Genomic DNA, 24,220 nt, shown 5'->3' with positions numbered 1-24,220 from the left:
CGGACATAGCTGACATAGCCTCTAAGGCTACCAGCGAATAGATAGAAAAAAAAATCATGAAGCAGAAGTCTCAGTTGTAACGGTTGTCCTATGTCCAAACCTGAACGCAAGACAACTTCACTTCCAAAATAAGCAAGGTGACGGTGTCCATACTGTACCACTCTATCCTCTACCACTAGCAAATTCAGCAAATTATCGCCCTATTAAAAACATGTAGTTTGTTAGACAATTAGTCTCGTAGTTCGTTAGCTTCGCGTGTTTACTAGAAGTGAGGTTAAAGACATCGCTATAACATGTTTTCATTTTCTGAAAATCGCAATAAACACATGACTTCTGTTCATGAGCGTATTAGCAACACGTTAACGGTAAGACCAGCAGTTGGCGTTGAATAGCAAGCTGATGAATGAAATCAGTAAAAGATTCTAAATCGTTACTTCCTCACTAAAAACACGATATGAAGTCTGATATTATTACTTTATCTAAATCAAGCGAATTTAAGTGATACTATATTATTGCATTATACTTCTATTAGAAGGACAATATCAATTTTTCCAGCTGTAAGCTTTGAATTGTTACTAATCAATGAGAAAATCATGCTAATGTACATTATGTTTAATTCATGCGACGATAAGTGAACCCCGTCGACCGTGACACAGAACAGTTTAATTGCTAATTCAGTACAACCAAATGCACACTTTGTGTCCCTGGCCCGAAAAAATAAGATATTCTCATTTTGATCATATGAGTTTCGATAATAACTATATGAATTTCCCAAAGATACTGAATGAGAAACTACAGTAAGCGGCTTATCTATAGAGAACAAGAAGATGCTAAGGGCACATTAGATATAGAACTTTTAATTTATTTATTACATATAATTATGTGTAGATGAGCTCACAGCCCACCTGGTTTTAAGTAGTTACCGGAGCCCATAGACAAATATAACGTAAATGCCGCCACCCAAATTGAGATATGAGTTCTAAGGTCTCAGTATAGTTACAATGACTGCCTTACTGCTTCCCGGCAGAAATAGGCAGGGTGATGGTACTTTCCCGTGCGAACTCGCAAGAGATCCTACCACCAGTAACAAGTAATAGTAACCAGCAACAGAGATATAAAAAATTAACCAACAGACAATGATTTTGACGATGGAAAAATAAGTGAATCCATTACTATATACGAAAACGCGGTGCTTAAATTTATTCCGCGACTGGAACTGTTTTAAACGTAAATTCTAAAACAAATACAACATGTACGGAATTCAACAACGAAACTGTTGGTGTATATGTATATACTATATGTAATATCATTATGTGGTACCATGAAAAACAAATTGGTAGTATTGGCTTGGTAAATAACTAGAAGTGAACAATCGGAATTGGCAACCTGTGTGTGTGTACCTCATTCGTATGTGTTGACATAAAAAAAATGTTAACTGCTTTAATACTAATATTTAATTTGGGCAGACATGACTCAAAGCTTTAATGTAATGTTTTTCAGTATGATTGTATTTTGTTTTTGTATTGTATTGTTGTAATTTTCATTCGATGTGAATCTTTACTGAACAAGCTACTGTGACTATTTGAACCCATAGACACAGCCCACTGAGATTCTAGCGGGATCTTTTCAGTGGGTCGCATTTCTGATCCGCTGGTAGATTCTACGAAGCACTGCCCTTGCTAGGGCCAGTGTTAGCAACACTCCGGCTTGAGCCCCGTGAGCTCACCTACACGTCAAGAAGAAGCTGAAATAGCCTCTTAAGACTATCAGCATAGGTAGGAGAAGAAAAAAAAGTTACTTTTACTTTATGAGAATGTAATCATATAATTTTTTTAGACAACATACCGTATTCTTGGCTAATATCCAAGTGCAAGATCGAAGCGGTAAGATTTGCGACAGTAAATTATTTACATATTTGAATAGAATAGAGGAAATCCGGCTAGACCGGCTAAGAACCAAACGAAAGCGTTCAGGACAATTTCGATATAATCTTGTATGTGTTTATACTTGGACTACTGAGCTACATCAGCCCGTTTGGGGAAGATCTTGCTGCCATTTCCTATGTAATACATATACATACTATTTATTAGCAAGTGAAACAACCGATTAATTCATAAAGAATATTATTTTACGTTATGAGTCTCCCGCTCCCGCTTCAAAACACTATAATTTTTTTTAAATTAATTTTAAAAGTTTATAAAACCACACCGTTAATGCCAATAAATACGATTTCCTGTATATATGAGAGTATGTATTTTAAAAATCTTCGTGATCTTCATAATAAATCAATATTTATAGAACTTATAACGTAAAGTTACTAACATTCTTTATGGATTAATCGATCGTTTGACTTGCTAATAAATCAATTCACAAATCAAAATTGACATTGATAATAGTAAAGTAACGTGCGAGCACAGTTTATTTTCGTCTGACCATGAATGCCGACTCTAACCATTCACTATTTACAAGACGCGATGTCGGGAATTCTGAAAATAATCCGCAATTTGTACGATATCAATTCGCAATAGTTCTAATGTATCAAAAAAACGAATCACATAAATATTTACGAAAATAACTTTTTTATTCTTTTTCTTGTTCAAATTAAACTTACCTTTTTATTTTGGCGGGCGGGAGTCAGCCCCACTTGGGACCCCATCTCGGCTAATATATTCTTCGGCATTTTCACAGTGGTTTATTTATTATTATTATTTATATCACAACCGGAAAATATTGGACGATTTTTTTTTTGAAAACAATATTATCGCGTATCTGAAAATTGCGTTTCGGAGACGCGGTTTGCGCACCGCATGCGCTTGAGTACGAGTGAGCGCGCGCGTTTGACTCTCGCAGTTATAAGTCGCCACGGGGTGACGTCACTACACGTAGTGCAACCTGTGCCTGCTGTCGTCTCACAGCCGCGAATCAATCCGTCGAGACGAGCCTCCGTCTTTTTATCAGTTCTTCAACGATTCAATGACAGCGCTTATCATTTCAATACAATGTTACTTAGCCATTCAAGGATGCTTTATTGATTTTATAAGTGTAGAACCGTTCCTGTAGTACTAATTAAACGGTGTGTACGTACTTTAGCTCGAGTACTAAACAAATTGTATGTAGGTAACCCGGTTTATGTATCTTTAAGTTTTCATAATACTAAAATCCCTTATAAGATCGGCTTTGATGTCTTGTGGTTGAAAGGTTCGCGATAATGGGTGAGATGCCAGTTGTCGCAGTATACTCGTATAGTATGGGAATCCTTTTTCTCAGTACGGACCTATTTACAATCTAGAATGTGTTCACGAACGATTTACTAAGGGTTAATTATGTAAATTTTTTATTCACGAAAAAATGTCATGAACATCATTCCTAATATTAAGATACAACTAGAAAAGGAGCCGTAAAATAATTTACGTTGTATTTTCTTTGGCTTTCGCGAATCGTAGATTTAATAATAAATAATAATTAAAAAATTAACACCTTATTCTTCGGACTTTATTACAGATCCAAAGAATTTCAACTTATTAAAATATCTCTTACTCCATGAGCTCTTTTATGATATGTAATAAATAATCTATGTACCTAGTAGTTAATGTATTAATGTGTAGTAATACTAAGTGACATAACGTTAGCAAAAAAAAAAAATTATCCGCTTGTTTCACAAATGCATGCAGACGGTACTAGTAATGGTGTAGCCCAGTGATTCTCAACCTTTTTTTTGTTGCGGCACATATTTAACGATTTCAAAATTTGGCGGCACACAAAAAAAAAGATAAAAATTATTTACTTACTACAACACACTGCATAAATAGTTTATCAAAAAATTTTAATATACGAAATAAACTAAAATATACTATAATTTTTTTATTGTGGATTTAAATATAAAATATATTCATGTTTAAAATATTTTTCTTTTAAAATGATATAATTTATTTATTTTATTTTATTTTATTTATTTATTTATTTATGTACACACAGAAAACAAGACACAGTACAGAGTAATAGGAAAATTATGTACAAAGGCATAATAATAATATAATATAATAATATTAACATTATTATATATTCGCAAAATTTGGCGGCACACAAAAGTGCCGCGGAACAGTGGTTGAGAATCACTGGTGTAGCCATTAGTCTGAAATTAATGCACGTATGTGATAATTTTAATGTTTTGTGCTGATTTTTAGCATTTTGGTATAAGATTAATAAAAAAAAAAAATTGTAGAAGATAAGAACGAGTCGCTTTATTTGATTTTAAGTTAGATATTTATTGTCCTCTTTATCGCTAAATAATAAATAATTGATAACTAAATAAATAGTTAGTCTAACCTTCAAATAGGAACACATAATTGGATCGCAACACCCGTGCGGGCACATAATACGAATATACGCGAGCATACGAATTATGTTGAATAAATTTATTTTGTGTTTATCCGTAATTTATTTCTTTCGCTTACTGCTTCTTAATAAATCAATACAGTCATACTCGTAATCATCCCGTATTTTATAATTTATATAAACTACATATGTACAACGCTGTGTAGATATTTGGGGTATGCAATATTAATCTCCTTAATTTAGAAATCGCAATAGATTGTATTACGCGAATACTTACGTTTTCTGACCCAAAAAAAACTATGCTAAAACAAAAACAGATACCAAGAGTAATTGAAAACATTTACAAGATATAAATTTATATATTTATTGCTTAGATGTGTGGACGAGCTCATGGCCCACCTGATGTTAAGCGGTTACCGGAGCCCAAATGCCACTACCCACCTTTTACAGGTGGTAGGACCTCTTGTGAGTCCACACGGCTGGGTACCGCACCCTGCCTATTTCTGCCGTGAAGCAGTAATGCGTTTACTACTGATACTGATACGTAAATACTGAGACCTTAGAACTTATTGTGAGCTCGTCCACCCAAATAAGCAATAAAAAAAAGACATGAGTTTTAAGGTCTCACTTAACTACGGCTGCCCCGCCCTTCAAAGCGGAACGCATTACTGCTTCACGCCAGAAACAGGCAGGGTGGTAATCAACCCGTGTGGACTCACAAGAGTTCTACCACCAGTAGTTATGCGATGTTTATATATTTTATAAAAAAAAATATATTTCCGTGATATTCACAATCCTTAGTCATTGAACATAACGTGATAATTTTGCTCTTATCTGTACCAGAGTATTTCTTAAATATTTTTGCAGAAGCATCAATGCTGTATTTGGGTAGTTGTCAGCTGTGGAGTTGTGGATGGAGAGAGCATGGAGTAGTTCTACCTTCAAAAATCCTATAAAATGCAGTTATTACCCGAATATTTGGATTGATTGTAGCCATGATACTATGTATAATGGTGCAGTTGTACCAAAAAATATTTTAAAATAATTTCAATTTCTTATATATAAAGTGGGTTTTTTCTTACGATTTATTGTGGTGAAATATGATGTAAGTTGAAAATGAACTTGGAAAGTGGAAAATGGACTTATAACAACGTTACGTCAACATGACGTATTTAAAATATAAAGCGTTTTCCGTATAACTATGATTCGTCAATTAAACCAGGCACTTAATTTCTAGTATTGTTCAGAAATTTATTTACATGCTAGTTTTTCTGTTTTTTATGCGGTTTTGTTACGCAGTTTTACCAACGTCAGAGGCGATGACCTTATGGGAACCCGGGTGAATAGGAGTATCATAGTTACCATCAGTAATTCCCATGTCAGAGCTATTACCGAGCCACTGTTTTTGATTCTTAATTAACTTTAGATTTTCAGATTCTACTGGTCCGTTATTTCTTACATTAGCAAATTGTTTACCTCGCTTATTCCTTTTTAGTACTCAGTACAGTCGATTTGGAAATCATCTCAGCATAATCAATGAAAAGTTAAATTAATAAGCGTAATTAGTGGCTCTATATGTATGTATATTAGAGCCCACGTGGTGCTAAGTGGTTATTGGAGCCCATAGACATCTACAACGTAAATGCGCCACCCACCTTGAGATATAAGTTCTAAGGTATAGTTACAACGCCTGCCCCACCCTTTAAACCGAAACGCATTACTGCTTTACGGCAGAAATAGGCAGGGTCGAGGTACCTACCTGTGCGCACTCACAAGAGGTCCTGACACCAATAATTACGCAAATTTTAATTTTTGCGGCTTTGATTTTTATTACACGATGTTCATCGTGGAAGTCTATCGTGAACAATTGTTAAGTACGTATTTCATTAGATAAATTGGTACCCGCCTGCGGGATGCAAACACCGTTGCATCGCTAGATACGTATGCACCGGACGTCTTATCCTTTAGGCCACGACGACCTCAAAATTAAATATAGCGCGATCCTAAGTCCGCCATAAACTGAACTTTAGCTTTCAATAAGATAAAAAAAACTCATTCGCACAAGACAGTCAAAAAAATCTTTAGAGAATTTAATGATTCTCGATGCCCTGAGCTCCCCTTTAAATTCGAAATTTCACAGATACGAGATGATTGTAAGTAATTTTAAAAACCTAGACTGAAATTACTGAACTTATAAAGCAGGTCCGAATTTTTCTAATGACCTAGCAATCACGCACATAAATTATAATTTGCGTAATTACTATACTATTGAGTATTGAGACATATTATTATATCTTTTGACGTGACAACGTCTTGCGTTCGGCAGCGTTCGACATCTGTCTCTCTCCTACTTGAGTGAGCAATGCATCCGCGTAGACAGCTGCTATACAATAATACATTTACATGTTTTCGTCAAGTATGAAGTTCAGTGAAAAGTGAATGTAGTGTCAATTGTCCATAAAAAATATTTATCAAACAAATAACATTAAAATTAAATTAAAATTATGAAAAATTGATGAGAGTGAAATTTTACGATGCGCGGGCACCGTAACACAACATTAAAAGAATGAAGTTGCCCACTAAATCGCTCATTACAATACGACCGACGTAACTTGGCGAGTCTGAATATAGCCGCAGGTGAACGCATGTACACTCGTAAAAAAAAAGTGTTATTAGCATTCGTTTTTTAGTAATATAAATGACAAAGTTATTATTGGAACGAAGTTCCTTACGGCAGGCTTGGAGGGGATAGGGATTTTGCTGCGCGACCGAACTGAAAAAAATGTGATAGTAAAACCGTAAGAAAAAATCCGTGGAAAAAAGTGCGAGGAATAAAACCGTTAAATGAGACGTGCGCAGGCGCGACAGTCGTATACACAAGCGAGTATTGTATAATACCTTTCTCTTTCTCCCTCTTTCTTTTCGTTCTCTCATCCCTTCTCTCTCTATTTTGTAATTATTTCTATTTCTATGTAATTTTATGTTGTCAAACAAAAATAAAGAGACATATTTTGTTATTTTAATTGATAATTTGATTTACGATTTTATTTTTATTTTACGTAATTTATTATTTCCTAAAATACTGAATTTCCTAAATACTTTCCTATACTTAAATAAAAACTAATCAGCAAAATTTAAGAGAAAATTCAAGAAAACCAACATAAAATTGAGCACGATTTTTTTTTTTGCAAATTGTGTCAATTCTACATTAAGCTGAAGGAACTTCGATCCTACCTGGTGTCCCACGACACCACATTTGCTTTTTTTTTTAATATAGCTCATACTAAATATGATTAAATTATTAACGTTAAATATGTATTATTAATTGTTTAATATTTAAAAAAAAAGAAATGAATTTAATAAAAATAAAGTATAACTTCTTACGCGCGTACATAAGTACACGCACCCTTTTCTTTTGAAAAATGAAACCATTCCATCAGAATTTTCTTATGACGTTGTCACGTTCAACTATCGTCAGTAAACCGACTTTACAGACAACCGATTTTTTTTTATGAATGAGAGATTACTGGTGGCCCAGAGGCCTTTCCAGTTTCACCAAGACAGGTGGGCGAGCAAAAGCCCAGCTAGGACATATAACCTCGAGCCCCCAAATTGCCAGCATACACGTCGAGATGTCCATGAGCCCCGGTAACTAATTAATAGGTACCAGGCGGGTCGCGAACTCGTTTCTCTTATTTATTCTATTGCATCTATTAATCCATGACAGTTCCGATTAGGTATCATAGATCATGCTGTGTATGCCGCTTGGTTTCTTGAGATATCGTGCTGTCTGATGGCTTGGCGACCCTACAAACTAGAACGCAAGACCTCTTCGTGGCAATAATAAATGAACAAAATAAATAAATAAAATACTTTTGATTTGTAGCTCCTTACATACAATAGCGTTCGTAGATACATGTTAGGTTAATTGAATCGGTAACCTGCCCATGAGGATATGAACCCTGTTATAGTCGCAACACTTGATAAAAACATATAGGACATCTTAACAGATAGGCTAGGAACAGACAGGCATAAATATCAACCGTATATCAGGACCTAACAGAAAGCTGAAGTAAGTTGTCATAATATATCAGTTCGAATAGGTTTGCATATCCGTATTTACTCATTTGGAAATCGAGTTACTACTGTAAACAATTGAATATAGTAATTTTTCATAAAATAAATTAGCAAATTAAGATTTTAAAATTCCAAAATATATGTGACAAATTAATTGCAACCTTTTATTGTTAAGCTATTGTAACAGTGCGCGCACCGGTAACCATAAAAGTGTTGTTTAATTGCAAAAAGATTTCTCATCGTAACACCTGCTCTACTGTGCCGCGTGGGGAACAGCCCAGAATAACTGGAACCAGTCAAATCCGGTGCGAACTGGCTCGCGACCGACACCGCGACCTGCCAATCAGGAAACACGCGGCTCGCTGCCAGCGGGAACATTATTTCCCTCGAAGAAAGACATTTTTTTTGATACAAAAACTACTCCATGAAATTTTTTGTTTGGGAAATGCTTTTTCAATAGAATTTGTTTTTGTTTACACTTTAGTGTTTCTTAAAATACGGTTTATTAAATCACTCATTTATTACTTTATTCATATCAGACCCGGAAGAACTTCTAAATGCGATGCAGTGGACACCCTGTGAATTGAGCAAGACGCATGATTTTTATACTTGTTTAATTTTGTATAAGTCCGACTAGAAATACCTATATCAACAGCTGCTGGATGTAACTGGGTTTTAATGATTAAATGCTTATTGTGCCGTAAGTACAAACAATATTAATAATATTATTCTTCGTAGCTAAATTACCATATAATAAAATACAGGTATGTGACGACATATAAGGAAAGTTAAATTCATGGACCTACCTACCTACACAGTAGTAAGAGTCACTATTGTAGAATAATTTTGATAAGTAATGATGTGGCAATGCCTTATTTGAGTCTTAACTCGAGTCTCGAGCTGCCTTTATTAACTTGGTGAGTAGACAAGCTTGTAGTGTACCTGATAGAACCACCGGCCAGCGGCTTGACTGGTGAACTCTGCTACTATGATGGGTGGTTCGATACTAAAAAGGAGACGATTCATTTTCATTAGCTCCCACTGAAATATGTATAATTGTTTTTTTTTTATTGCTTAGATGGATGGACGAACTCACAGCCCACCTGGTGTTATGTGGTTACTGGAGCCCATAGACATCTACAACGTAAATGCGCCCGCCACCCACCTTGAGATATAAGTTCTAAGATCTCAGTATAGTTACAACGGCTGCCCTACCCTTCAGACAGAAACGCATTACTGCGTCACGGCAGAAATAGGCAGGGCGGTAGTACCTACCCGTGCGGACTCCCAAGAGGTCCTACCACCAGTGTTTACGGAAATTATAATTTTGCGGGTTTGATTTTTATTACACGATGTTATTCCTTCACCGTGGAAGTCAATCGTGAACATTTGTTGAGTACCTACGTATTTCAATAGACAAATTGGTACCCACCTGCGGGATTCGAACACCGGTGCATCGCTGCATACGCATGCACCGGACGTCTTATCCTTTAGGCCACGACGACTTCATAAGGACCTAAAAAGTATTCACACGCCTAGCGACTCTGAATTGTCCGTGAAATTAGTATCAGCAACGATTCGAATTGCTCGTCGTCGTAATCAGAACCAATAGATAGGTATACAAGAACACCAACCCATAAGTAAGATTAGTACTCTAGTACTCCATATGAGATCTGGCCTATGTCTTATAAAGCAAAGTGAGTGGATGTGAAGTACCGACCCGACTGTCCAATGGATCTTTCTTAGAGGTGAATGTGCAAACTTGTGTAATATGGTTGAACTGAACAGGGCTCATCAGTGTACTTAGTGCGAGTTTTTTTACGGTCTCGATAGCGATAACATTTGCCGCTAGGGGCGCTGCCACCTGCATACAAATTTGAGTTAACTTTTACGCTATCGAGAACGTAAAAGAACTCGCACTAAGCACACTGACTCCATTAGGAGACTCGTACGAGAGAGTTCTCTACTTCAGTCACAAGCTATGATCGTTTCTCTTCATGAATATTCCGAGAGATATTCTTCGGTATACCAAACCGTCGAAGTATTATAATCTGCACATCATTTATATCATGAATATCATTGCCATTGCTACAATATTGCCACAGAGAAGATGACGTAGAATAAACCAGTGAGCCCTATGCCTAATGGCAGACCTGTATAAGAACATGCATGATTCAAACCAGTTTAACGCATTTATTCACATTATTTCTCAATTTCCAACGCCGATGTACGTTTCATCATATGACCACAAAAAATTTAAGCTGGTCATGAATAGTGCAAGTGACCAAGTTAAGTTTTATTACAAATTAATTTCAATATGCTACGTCATAAATTATGTTATTAGTATTAGGTGTGTGGCGGAGTTAGCTGTCCAATATTGGGACATCTATACTAATATTATAAAGAGGAAAGATTTGTTTGTTTGTTTGTTTCGAATAGGCTCCGAAACTACTGGACCGATTTGAAAAATTCTTTTTCCATTAGAAGCCGACATTGTCCCTGATGAACATAGGCTACTTTTTTAAATTTTTTTTTATTTTTTTTTTTTTGGTTTGTGTGTGTGTTTTAATGTTTTAATGTGTGTTTTAATGTTTCCGAAGCGAAGCGAGGGCGGGTCGCTAGTCACAATAATAAAGTAATGATCTTGACATGTGGAAGTAAATTGGCATTGACGAGTCAAAAAGAAAGAAGTTTAATATGATGAACAGATGAACAGATAACTTGGATCAGCCATACATCCTCACTCTGTCCTCCCGCGATCACCTGATACTAGAGAAGGCATACACTAGAAAACATAAAAATCTTTTTCAAACGTTTTTACAAAATCAAATAACGGAATTTTTTGTTGTCTCGGACAATGATCGGTGACTCGATACATGACACGACTTCCTTGACGCCTTTGCAATGCTCAATTCAATGTTCACGGCTAATTAGCATAACTTTTATGCTGTATTCGCGAAACACATAACTTATACACGCTTTTAATACCTAATTTGTGTATCTTATGCAGTTTTGATTGAATATTAATAGAAAATAAAAGACTGTAAGCTTATAATTTAGTTCCCATAAAGACATTTCGTATCTAATAGATATTATTTTAATAATATTACGACGGTGTCCCCGCTGCTGGTGTGACTACTGCCGACTGTGCAAAACATTTAATTTTGATTGAAGCCGCTCCATTCATTCGAGGCTTATTGATGGCCTGTGATGAAACCAGTAGGTACATCGTACCGAGAGCGCACAAATCATAGAACATTGACATTTATATGCGTTTTTAAACTGTACTTGACGTCTCATTTAATTTTATTATTTGGCTCGTTAAGGATTGGTTCATCATAACACGAATTGATGTAGAAAGGGACATAGATATTTAGTCCGTGCACTAGTTCACTGTTATGCGTGTTTTATTGACTAGAATATTATACTTGAGACATACGTTTCCATTTCCCACGCAGAGAAACTACAGAGCGTTATCTGTCGTATCCCACGCCGCTGAATAATTATTATCCAAAACCTGACCGTGTTTCAGGAAGTCGATTTAAAGGCGTGGAACTATACCCTACTTTGAGAAATTGAATCTCAAACAAAACAAGAATGTGTACCTATATTTGGTGTTCAATTAAACGCTTTCACGTGTTATTTGAAAAATTTTTTTTTAAGATGCGGGTGTTAATCATTTACATCTTCTAATAACTGCATTGAGAGCATTTTTTTGTTTTTTTTTCGGACAGTAGCCTAGCCTCTTACGAAGTGTCTACGTAGTGTACGAAGCGCCTAGGCAAGGGGCTAGCGGAATATGAGGGACCGTAAGGTCTGCAGATGACTAGCTCTGAGAGCCTATGCCAACATCGACTTACCTTTCCGTAGACTCTACCATTTCTCAGTAGTAGAGGATCCGGTGATGTGAAATGGAGATTTACTCGAGCATAATTACCTATGAAGTTTTATAGTTTATTTGATAGGAACAAAAAATAATACAATGTTTTCTCTTTCAGTGATTGAGAAAGACCTTACAAATTTTCAATGATGTAAAAATAAAACAATTATTACTTGAAATAGTTTAATGTGTTTGATATTGATAGTTTAGATACCCCAAGTGTATCTGGTCTCAAATGTATATTGGCTGAAGATTTGCTTGGTGGAATAGCCATCCCGAAGAATATAACAAAAATACTTAATTCCAGCTCATCAGATATTCGAAATGGGATGTTAAGTGAATCCTGAAAATGCACCCATTCAAAAGACTATTTGGGAGTAACGCAAGTTCTTAGAGAATTTTTAGCAAAGCAAAAAAGTCGCTTTATTGAATTTAGCGTATCAGGCTATATACTTACTCTGGCCGTAAATACTGTTACAATTAAAAATAAACAAAATATTGCATTTGAATTTGGAATCTGTCATTTTAATATGATTGCTCATTGAGTTTTCTCATTTTGGAGCCAACAATATTTTGCAATATTAAAATGAAGTGGGGTGAGTAAAGAGAACCGAATCGCTGTGATTGCTTTTCACAAAGTAGGTATGGAGCCAAATGCAATTTTTAAAACTCTCCATACGCTTGGTATTAGTAAAATGTTTGTGTACCGGGCTATTAATAGATGCAATGAGACCTCCTCTGTTTGTGACAGAAAAAGATCTGGCCGTACACGTAGTGTTCGTACGAAAAAGGTGGTCAAAGCAGTAAGGGAAAGAATTCGAAGAAATCCTGTCCGAAAGCAAAAGATTTTATCTGAGAAGAGATGAAGATAGCACCTAGAACCATGTTGCGTAGGTATTTTAAAAGATGACTTAGGACTTGCAGCCTATAAGAGACGTACTGGTCATTTCTTAACTGATAATTTAAAAGAGAATAGGGTGGTAAAATGGAAACAACTACTGAAGCGGTACGCAAAGGGAGGTCATAGAAAATTTTTGTTTACGGATGAGAAAATTTTTACAATTGAGCAACATTTTAGCAAACAAAATGACCGTATTTATGCTTAAGGCTCTAAGAAAGCTTCCCAATTAGTCGACAGAGTGCAACGTGGCACTATCCGACTTCAGTGATGGTTTGGTGGGGTATTAGCTATGAAGGAGTGACTGGGCCATACTTTTGTGAAAAAGGTATCAAAACATCGGCACAAGTGTATCAAGATACCATTCTTGAGAAGGTAGTGAAGCCCCTTAACAACACCATGTTCAATAATCAAGAATGGTCCTTCCAGCAAGACTCGGCGCCAGGTCATAAAGCTCGGTCTACGCAGGTTGGAAACGAACGTTTCGGACTTCATCAGAGCTGAAGACTGGCCGTCATCTAGTCCCGATCTTAATCCGCTGGATTATGATTTATGGTCAGTTTTAGACAGTACGGCTTGCTCTAAACACCATGATAATTTGGAGTCCCTAAAACAGTCCGTACGATTGGCAGTGAAAATTTTTCCCATGGAAAGAGTGCGCGCTTCTATTGATAACTGGTCTCAACGTTTAAAGGACTGTATTGCAGCCAATGGAGATCACTTCGAACAAGCTTTTATACTTTAAATTGTTTTATATTTATGTATTAAACTAACACACTGTAAAAGTAATAAATGTTATTTGCCATATAATTTTTTTGTTTTCCTTTGTAACAGTATTTATGGCCAGACTAAGTATACAGATATTACACAGAATGTTCAGCTTGAAATCCCAGCTATGGTAGTTTAAAATCTAACAATGGTCTTAATATGAATAATCCGAGGGCTAGGAAAAAATAAGATTTTATAATATCGTGTTGTCATAGCTAATATACTTATGAAATCTCACCAAATTTTATTCATTAATCTAACTTTGAAGCCAAAACGTTGTGCATGCAATAACATGAGCAAGTTGTTCACTCCAGCTGCACACTTTCATCTTTATAATCGAGTTTCGTTATTGTTTCTCCCTTATTTTTCCCCTTCCCTTCCCTTTACCTGCCGCGCTCCAGTAATTTCCAAAATATCTTCTTGGGCTCCTACACGGCTAGAACGTATGGAACGGCTACGGGTGGGACAGTCGTTATAAAATAATTATGGGATGCAATTAATGCCTTCTTCTGTCCTTGCGTGATTTATAATTAATTTTTGAATAAATTGTAGGATTTATTTTAATAAAAACAAATCAAAGCCCTAATTGGAAGTCACGCCTCAGAACCACTTAGCATAAGAAATATGTTTAGTAGGTATAATTATGATAGATTATATCATCTTTAAATAGGTATAAACTGTCTAGATCACAATCAGTTTAGGATAATCGTAAAAATTAATATTCATATTAATTAAATACAACCAAACAAACCTTGAAAATAACCCGGTAACCGACCTCGCCGAATCCGTCGCTTGCGACGAAGGGCTCGACGAATAAATTAACCCATAGACACAGCCCACTGAGTTTCTAGCGTTAACTTACTTTACCATTAGATGTGTGAACGAGCTCACGGCAAACCTGGTGTTAAACGGTTACCGGAGATTTCCCGTCGCGATATTACCTTCATACGTGAGATAGAATACTATTTTAGTATGCTTAATATATTTAATGTTTAAGTATTTAGAAGAGTAGACACAACTCGAAAATTCTGTTCCTGCTAGTTAATTAAAAACAATTATCCCACCGATGAAATCTGAACGAGCGATGTTCACGCGAGATAAATAAGTAGGTTAGCCCTAAACACGTCTTACGCATCCTCCCGATCCATTAACGGTGCTTTTAGGTACCACAAGCACCGGTCACCGTCCTCGGATAACCCATCGCTTGCGACGAAGGGCTCGACGAGCGAATGAACCCTTAGACACAGCCCACTGAGTTCCTCCCGGATCTTCTCAGTGGGTCGCGTTTCCGATCCGGTGGTAGATTCTGCGAAGCACTGCTCTTGCTAGGGCCAGTATTAGCAACACTCCCGGTTTGAGCCCCGTGAGCTCACCTACTAGTTCGGTGGATCTAGAATAGCCCCTCGAGGTTACTAGAGCAGGTAGGAAAAAAAAGAAAATGACAAATTTGAAAAACTAACATTTCCGCTCGAATTTAAAAGAATGTCAAAATTGAATCACTATAATCGTCGGGGAACCTAAGCTCAAAAAAATAGGCTAATTAATTTCATGAAATCATCTGTAAAACATTATACTCGTAGATGCTCTAAGAAACGATCGCATTGCCAATTTACAGTGTCATTAATCAGTGTGGCCTGTATCGAAGACGCTCTGATGGAATGGGCCTTCAATTGAATTTGCAATGATTGATCGTCCAACCCTTTATGCAACTAGTAATGTAAATGGTTCCATCCGGCTGTCAACACTGGCCAACGGTAGAGTCAACGCCTTGACGTCAATTCACTCTACTGTGCATCGATTTATCTTTGATTGGCCGTAATCGTGTTCAATGACAACTAATTGCAAGGTGCATCTCGTCAAGAAACTGTCAAGCCAGTTAAATTTCAAAGTCGAATTTAAATTGCCTATTTGTGCAATTGCGGTCAAGATTGATCTAGAAAAGGGTTAAATGGTAAGAAGTGTAATTTGTATTTATTGTTCTTCATGGCAACTCTGTTACAAAATGTATATGACTGCTTATGTATGTTGTTTATTTACAGTTGTGGACAAATTTACGGTAAACTTACTACCTATTAAGTGGTTAACGAAACTTATAAACATCACTGCATCACTGAAGTCGAAGTATCAATTGCATAGCACTGCAAACACTCTGCATTTATTCCACTGAACACGATACTGTGGTTTTAAACTTTCAGAAAGTGTTTTTCACTCAAGGAACCTTGTTGGATCTACAAAATGAGCACTTTATTTCTTGATTAATAATATGAATGTTGTTAGGATTACTGTGTTTCTAGTTTTGTCGACGCCACAAAAAACACTAAATAAATAAAAAACATATATGAAAAATCGTTTCAAACACGTTTATTTTTAATTTCACAAAAAAACACACAACTTTTTTATACATTAAATCTAACGTAAATTTAAGAAGTCGTTCATAAAAATTATATTTATAAAATAATTTTATAATTTTGGTATATTTTCTTTTGAGGACAAAAATTTTAAATTTTCGCTTCACATACAAATAATTATTGTAATATAATTGTGATATAAGTATGTGCCATTATAGCGTGAGCTAATACACGGTCACCAACTGATCTCGATACCGTCAGTCCGTGACCAAGTCGATCACAGAGAAAATTTACACAATTTTCAAGGGCATCAATACCCTTTTTCTATTTCTAAATATCAAATATGGAATATTTATGGAAGTATATATGCAAGTAGTTACGATATTGGCACAAGAGAACGTCAGTTTCATTGTAATACTTTTCAGGATATACCAGAATACGATTAAAAACTTACTTACACCTGCTTGCCTTTATTGAGGAGCAAGCAACGCCCGGAAAATGCTGACTTCGTGCTAATATATTTTACTTATAATATATACGAAAGGATAGTTTAAAATACTTTTATAAAATTTTAGTTTTCATTACTACTTCTATAAGTATTATGTTTGTTATTTATTTGTGTCTCAATGATGTTTTTAAATAAAATCGTTTTTCTTATTTCTTTTAAATTTAAAAGCCACTCCCAAAGTGAATTTCCCACTAATTTCTATCAACAAAGAGCCCTTGACACCAATATTATTTGTGAATCTAATCTATTATTAACGATACTTATGATATTTTTGGAAGTAGAGAGTCAGTCGATGAGTTATATATAATTTCTTCTGAGACTTTCTACAAGTATTATTTTTACTGTTATTAATAAAAAAAACTTCTTCAAGTATTTACTCAATAAAATGAGTGAAAAAAGTGAGTGTACACAAAACAGTATGCACGTATTTGGGGTAATAAAAGAAATCAAAATCGACCATAAAATAAAATTTGAGGAAATTTAACAGACGGATTATGAAGGGAATTCTATATTACTTCGAAAGGTCTAGTCAAACACACGGATATGAAGTCAATCGCTTAGTTTTCCAATACTAGGGAGAGACAGTCAAATATCAGCTTTGCCAAAGAACTTCTTTAAGTTTAATATCAAACAAAGTATTAACCAAATCACTGTAAAACTGAATTGAGGAGGAGCTATAAGCGATCTGTTACTAATTCTATAGTCAAGTTCACTAGAATCTAATACTTACAACGACGAATCACAATTCAATTGTCATTAATTACTTTAATTGCAATGATAAAAGCGAATTTTTTAATAAGCACTATTTAGTAAATATTAAATAATAAACGTAATCAAATGTGTGCAATTAAATATTAACAGTTTCATTCATATTAACAGTTTCATTCAGTTATGGGAGCTTTATAAGCCCCATATGAGCAAAACATTCTAAAAGTTTTATTAATTTTTATTGTGAATAATACTTTTTGACGGCATTATTTTTGTGATGGGCTTATTGAGTTCAAATAATTAATTATGAATAAGATCCACAGTCAGTTATTGGAATGTACGATATAATTTATGATTGATTAAAATTATATGTTTATTATGTTGTTTCTGATATACTCTTTTTAAGAGAGGCTTGGCAAACGAATTATGATGACCCGGAATTAATGTCGTCTATTATTTATAACAAAATAACAATTAACAAACAACATAGAGCTGAATATTGCGTTATTAACATAAATTATCTTTATTTTTAATACCAAAAAATATCATTACAAAATATACAGGCAATACCAATTTTATACATACGACATTGACGCGTTTCCAGAATATTATAATATAAATTATGTGATGTTTTTCTTTTATCTGTCGAGAAATGAGAAGACAATCTGCAATGCATCGACCTCTGGAAAGGTCACTTCATGGACTTTACGTGACATTATTATAACTGTACCTCTAGTAAAAAATGCTATAAATACTATTATATCCTTAGTAAGGTTGAAAGTAAATTTAAAAGATTAAAATAATCGACAATTTAAATTATATGTCATTCAGAAAATTTGGAAATAAACGTATTATATAAATCTACGCATTCACGCAATTCTAACACGTTCATCATAGAAATAGTTCCAAAACAAAATATCATTAGACAGGAAAAACTACATTAATTAAACCGACTCAAAATACTTTTTCCTTTTGGCACAAAGGGTTAAAATCCTGAAATGAATCGATTATAATAAATGCCGTCACGATTTAAACTATTCCTATCACATAGCTTAAATCTGTGACTCGATTCAAGAAATATTTTTTTAACAATGACAAGACCCGTGACTAATGTTATTGTCATACTTTATTATGTTCGGATGATATCTTCAAGCTTTCTTAATTTAAATTTAGCTAAAATCTAGATAGACTAGTTTTTAAAACGCATTATTTACAATTCTAGCTGTTGGAACTACAATCGTTATTCACATGAAAGTGGACTTTATGATGTTAGTCTTAAAGATAAATATTGCTTGCGATTTCGAAGTTACACTTCTAAATTGTTATGCGTACATTAATATTGCACGGTTCTTTACTAAATTCATTATTTCCATGAGTTTAACAAAGCGCATAATAAATTCCAATATTTATTTGTATTTTTCACGAGTGATCGATGTCATCAGAAATCGTCACATTCCGTTTACCACCAGAGATTAATTAAGAATTTTTATTGCCAGTTTAAATTTTCTTTTTCGTTTTTTTTTTTAATTATCAACTTTGACTCTCTGATATGTCTTGCAAATTCAACAAACGTCACGAGCCGAAGTGAGTAAGTAGTTCGACTGAGACATCCCTAAATTAGATCTCTTACATCGTCTTTTCGCATTAAAAGTGTACAATTATCAAAAATATTCAAAATTGTGTTAAAATACGGAATCATTTGGTATCAACAGTATTTTTCTCATAAATACTGTCAAAAGAGCGTAGTTTAGTTTTCATAATTTTTTTTTAGTTTACCTATGTTTTGACGACTATTAAAAAAAAAAATACATAATTTTATCTTACTTTAAAAGACAGATAATATAACTGGTAAAAAATTAAAAAAAAATGTTGCAAAGATAATTAATATTAAAAATATCACATGTTAAACCTTTAAAACAGTCTCCTGTAAAATTAGTAAGTGTTGAGATTATACAGTTTTAATGCAAGAAGACGATATATTTTTATCACGTCTACAACTCACGAGACAATCTTTCGAAAGGATGTTTCATCGATAAATTACAATAATTGGAAATGAGAATCTACGTTGTGATGTAGAAGCGTTGCTAGAGTCACGTGGAGAGCATAAGCCCTCCCAGCTGTCGGCACTAGGGATAGAACCCGGGACTCCGAGGTCGGCGCGCCCTCTGTGCCCGTGTACCGAGCCACTCGCGCCATCGCCGCTGCGCTTATCTGTTCAACAAATAAAAATATTTATTAATCAAATTACATATCACCACCTAAATAGACTAAGACTAAGACTAGACTAAGACTAAGAAATAGACTAAGACGTGTAAGGAAAGAATAACATAAAAACGCTAAGTCGTTTACAAGACAATTCAGGCTGCCAACAATTATCGTGGTCTTTATAAAGATTGAATTATTAAAAAGAACTAGAGGTCCCGCCGTAGTCGAAATTCGACTATAATTAATTAGAATTGTAAGTTTGTACACTATTATGATTGTATTTTATACTTCTATAATCACTAATTTCGCCGAGGCTACTCTATAAAAAAAATATTAATAAAGAAAAACAATATTTAATCTATTCTCAATTTGACCACAGACGTCAAGAACAAAAGCTTGATAATAAATAGTATGCATGCGTGTGTACGTCAAATACACGGTATGTAGTATGTGTAATGTTTTCTTTATTGATTTAATGTATCTTTTATGCATTATTTAAAAAAAAATATTAGCATTGTGCACTTCTTCTCTACGTCTATACTAATATTATAAAGAGGAAAGATTTGTTTGTTTGTTTGTTTCGAATAGGCTCCGAAACTACTGGACCGATTTGAAAAAATCTTTTTCCATTAGAAGCCGACATTGTCCCTGATGAACATAGGCTCCTTTTTTTGTTTATTTTTTTGGTTTCATGTGAGTTTTAATGTTTCCGAAGCGAAGCGAGAGCGGGTCGCTAGTTCTCTATAAGTGTGAAAAATTTCATATTCCTCCGTCAGCGCAATTTTCGTAAAAAGGGATACAAAGCTTTTGCTTCACGTATTAATATATAGATATTTGATTCGATGCTTATTGAAATTAAAGTAAAATTATTTAATGGATTTAGTAAAACTTATAAGGTTTTCGGTTAGCGAAATAATAGGACAGTAAATTGCGTTCAAAGTAAATTTTAATAAATACATTAAATTTATTTTATATTGAAATAAAAATCAAAATAAATTTTAATAAATTTGAATTAAACATAGTGTATGTTTAATTCAAATTTATTAAAATTTATTTTCTATTTGTTAGTTGGATTTTCTATAAAAGCGTATTTTGTTAGTTTTTTAAACTATTATTTATTTAACATCTGGCTACACAAATACTGGAAGTATAGTGGGAGGAGAGAACCGATTTTAGTCTGTGGGATTTCTTAATATAAAAAAGTCTATTTAAGACTCTTTGAATGAGTTTTTCTTCGACATTAACGTCTGAATTATTGGTAATAAAAAACAAAAAAGTCGATTTTTATACTACTAAAAACTGAGAATAAAGATGTGGTTGGTGATAACCAAATTATTTTTGTGAATGAAGCGATGTTCAGATGATAATTGTGATCTCAATTTGTAGCCTGCTAATATCGATAAAGACCTAATAGGGGATCGAATTAATCAATGTAAAAAAAAACTATGCGAAATGTTACCTGAAATTCGTCGTCTTCGTCCACCGCCCTGGACTCTAATAACTTCGATTGCCTTCTCTGAGTCACGATAAGCTATAAAAAAACAATAAACAAACACTAGAGAACTTACAATTGATAGTGAAATGGAAAGATAACGGTGAACATAAAGATAGGATAGAGAATAGATTATAGATAGTGGATAATAATAGATAATATATAGAGGATAGAATAAAATAGATTTTTTAAGGTTTTTAGGGATATGTAATAATGACCTAAAATATAGTTACAAAAATTATTCAATATGTATTTTACCTAGAATCAAATAAACAGTGCAGTAAGATGCCTATGTACAAGAAATAATGATAAAGTCGTCGTGGCCTAAAAGATAAGACATCTGTGTGCTTACTACGAGTTTTTTAACGTTCTCGATAGCGAAAAAGTTAACTTAAATTGGTATGGAGTTGGTACAGCGCCCCTAGCGGCAAACGTAGGCAAACGTTCCGACTCCATACTAATTTCAGTTAACTTTTACGCTATCGAGAACGTTACAAGACTCGCACTAAGTGCACTTCTGTGTTTGTGTCGTCCGATGTGATTGAGTCAGTGTTCAAATCCTGTAACTAGGCCATTTTGTAATATACTAAACACATGTTCACGAGTGACTTTCACAATGCAGATATGACAAGACCGAGTAAAAATCAAACTTCAATACTTAATTCTTTGCATAATCAATAACCGGTGGTTCAGATCGTAAATCAGTATTATCACGCTTATTTTAAGGTCTCACGCTTACAAAATAATTGATGCTTGGGTTAGCAGTTATTGATCCCAGGGTGAATCATTCGCTAGTTAGCACAAAAAAAGCCTCCATCCATATGGCCAAAAAATAATTATAATAATGCAGTAAAAATTACCCGAATTACAGATTATACTATAGCAGTAAAAATAACCCGAATTACAGATTATATTATAGCAGAAAAAAATTACCTGAATTACAGATTATACTGTAGCAGTAAAAAATTACCAAAAATTCTCCGAATTACAGATTATATTATATCAGTAAAAAATTACCCGTATTACAGGTCCCTGGTAAGGCTCCAGAGTACAGAAACGAAAGTCGATCATCTCAACGATGCGTTCCGTTTGAGGATCGGCTACAACCAGGAACTGTAAGCAGAGTTTTAGTCTTGGTCACTTTTAACGGCACACGCATAAATCGCTAAACGGTATTCACTCGAGGACAACAGATGAATACAAAAAAAATTAGGGTATTTTAATTTGTGATTTTTAATGATTACACTTTTGTTGTCATAAACAGTTTATTGACCATCGCTAATTTATGAAATTTGTTCAAGCGACTCTAACGCCACCTATTGCATGTCGATAATACTATACTTTAAAATTTCACAATTTTATTCAAAACTCATCATTGCCATTGTCAAGATTTCCGCTGTCCTCTGATAATTCAGAAGCAAGCTGAACAATGACAATATAGAAATGAATGAATCTTATCCATATATGTATAAACCGGCAAAGATGAAACCGTCAAAGAATAATGGTTTTTTTATTGCTTAGATGGGTGGACGTGCTTAGAGCCCACCTGGTGTTAAGTGGTGGAACCCATAGACATCTACAATGTAAATGCGCCACCTACCTTGAGATATACGTTCTAAGGTCTCCGTTTTAACAGTACAACGGCTGCCCCGCCCTTCAAACCGAAACGCATTACTGGTTCATGGCAGAAATAGACAGGGTGGTGGTACCTACCCGTACGGACTTACAAAAGGTCCTAACATATAGTACCATCAACCTGCGAGTGGTGGCACGCGAATTGTTTCAGTGAATTTGTTAAAATATTTCTAGATCAAACCTGTCAGTTTTTCATTAGAACCTACAGTAATAGAACGGTTCCCGCACTCAATATGTTACCTTGTGTGTGAGGAGTAGCTGCAGCGGCGCGTTGTCCAGCAAGGCTTCGAACCCTGAGAGGGCGGTCAGCTCGGCCAGCCTAAACGACCACCGCACGCAGTCGCGTCGCCAGCCGTTCCGTGATATCGTCTCGTTCGACCGTAAAGTGGCACGAGGCTGTATATAAATTTAAACGTATCTGCTTAGGTACGCCTACTAAATACACTAGCCGTACTCGCCCGCTTCGCTGGACATTTAAAATTAACATTATTATTGATTGTCATCATTATTAGGGAGTCGAACATTCACATCAATATCCTATCCACTAAGTACATGTATTTTCTACATGGATACCAAGTTTCAAGTCAATCGAATGCATGGTTCAGTAGTTATAAAGGAATATCCATAAAAACCACTGTAGATTTATATATTAGTATAGACTAAATACACAAGTATTGTTATTAATGCGAAATCTATATATTAATACGTGAAGCAAAAACTTTGTACCCCTTAACCCACAGACACAGCCCACTGAGTTTCTCGCCGGATCTTCTCAGTGGGTCGCGTTTCCGATCCAGTGGTAGATTCTGCGAGGTACGGCTCTTGCTAGGGCCAGTGTTAGCAACGTCGTCAGGTTTGAGGCCTGTGAGCTCACCTACTAGTTAAGGTTACGCCGAAGCCTCCCAAGGCTCTCAGTTTGGTAGGAAAAAAAAAATTTGTACCCCTTTTTACGAAAATTGCGCGGACGGAGGAAAATTAAAATTTCCATACTTATAGAGGATATAGAGAAGAAGTGCACAATGCTAATTTTTTTTTAAATTATACATTAAAAATACATTAAATCAATAAAGAAAACATTACCCATACTACCATATATTTGACACAACACATACGTATAAATATACTCTTTGTGTATTATCAATTGTGAAACTTTTGTTATTCTTTAAAGTCTGTGGTCAAATTGACAATAAATTAATATTTTTGTCTTTAATATTATTTATTTATAATATAGTTATGGCAAAATCTGTATTCTATATTATACAATATATTAATATCTGTATTATTAAAGAAGTATAATAGTGTTTGACAATAGAAACATAATAATGTTTAATTTTTTTATTTTAATTAATTATAGTCGAATTTCGAC

General features: G+C 34.6%; 2 protein-coding genes across 6 annotated transcripts in view; both read right to left on the bottom strand.

The window, feature by feature from the left end:
• LOC114249201 (proton-coupled amino acid transporter-like protein acs) overlaps positions 1 to 2,934 on the bottom strand; it is a 63,037-nt gene extending 60,103 nt beyond the window's left edge. The window contains exon 1 of the mRNA XM_028182667.2: positions 2,612 to 2,934. Coding sequence (XP_028038468.2) covers positions 2,612 to 2,680 — 69 coding nt within the window. The 5' untranslated portion in view covers positions 2,681 to 2,934. The remainder of the gene's footprint in view (positions 1 to 2,611) is intronic.
• Positions 2,935 to 16,297: 13,363 nt separating this feature from the next.
• Positions 16,298 to 24,220, bottom strand: part of Vps13B (vacuolar protein sorting 13B) — a 90,833-nt gene continuing 82,910 nt past the window's right edge. For all 5 annotated transcript variants that reach the window (XM_089731731.1, XM_089731708.1, XM_089731723.1 and 2 more), the window contains 4 exons: positions 23,095 to 23,250; positions 22,237 to 22,332; positions 21,187 to 21,258; positions 16,298 to 19,733 (listed from right to left, as the gene is read on the bottom strand). In XM_089731731.1, the coding sequence (XP_089587857.1) occupies positions 19,560 to 19,733; positions 21,187 to 21,258; positions 22,237 to 22,332; positions 23,095 to 23,250 (498 nt within the window). In that variant the 3' untranslated portion in view covers positions 16,298 to 19,559. The remainder of the gene's footprint in view (positions 19,734 to 21,186; positions 21,259 to 22,236; positions 22,333 to 23,094; positions 23,251 to 24,220) is intronic.

Source organism: Bombyx mandarina, chromosome 01 (genome assembly GCF_030267445.1).
Source record: "Bombyx mandarina strain Sakado chromosome 01, ASM3026744v2".
NCBI classification, from domain to species: domain Eukaryota; kingdom Metazoa; phylum Arthropoda; class Insecta; order Lepidoptera; family Bombycidae; genus Bombyx; species Bombyx mandarina.
The sequence above is the reverse complement of the archived record's forward strand: the minus strand, read 5'-3'. Positions and strand labels throughout refer to the sequence as shown.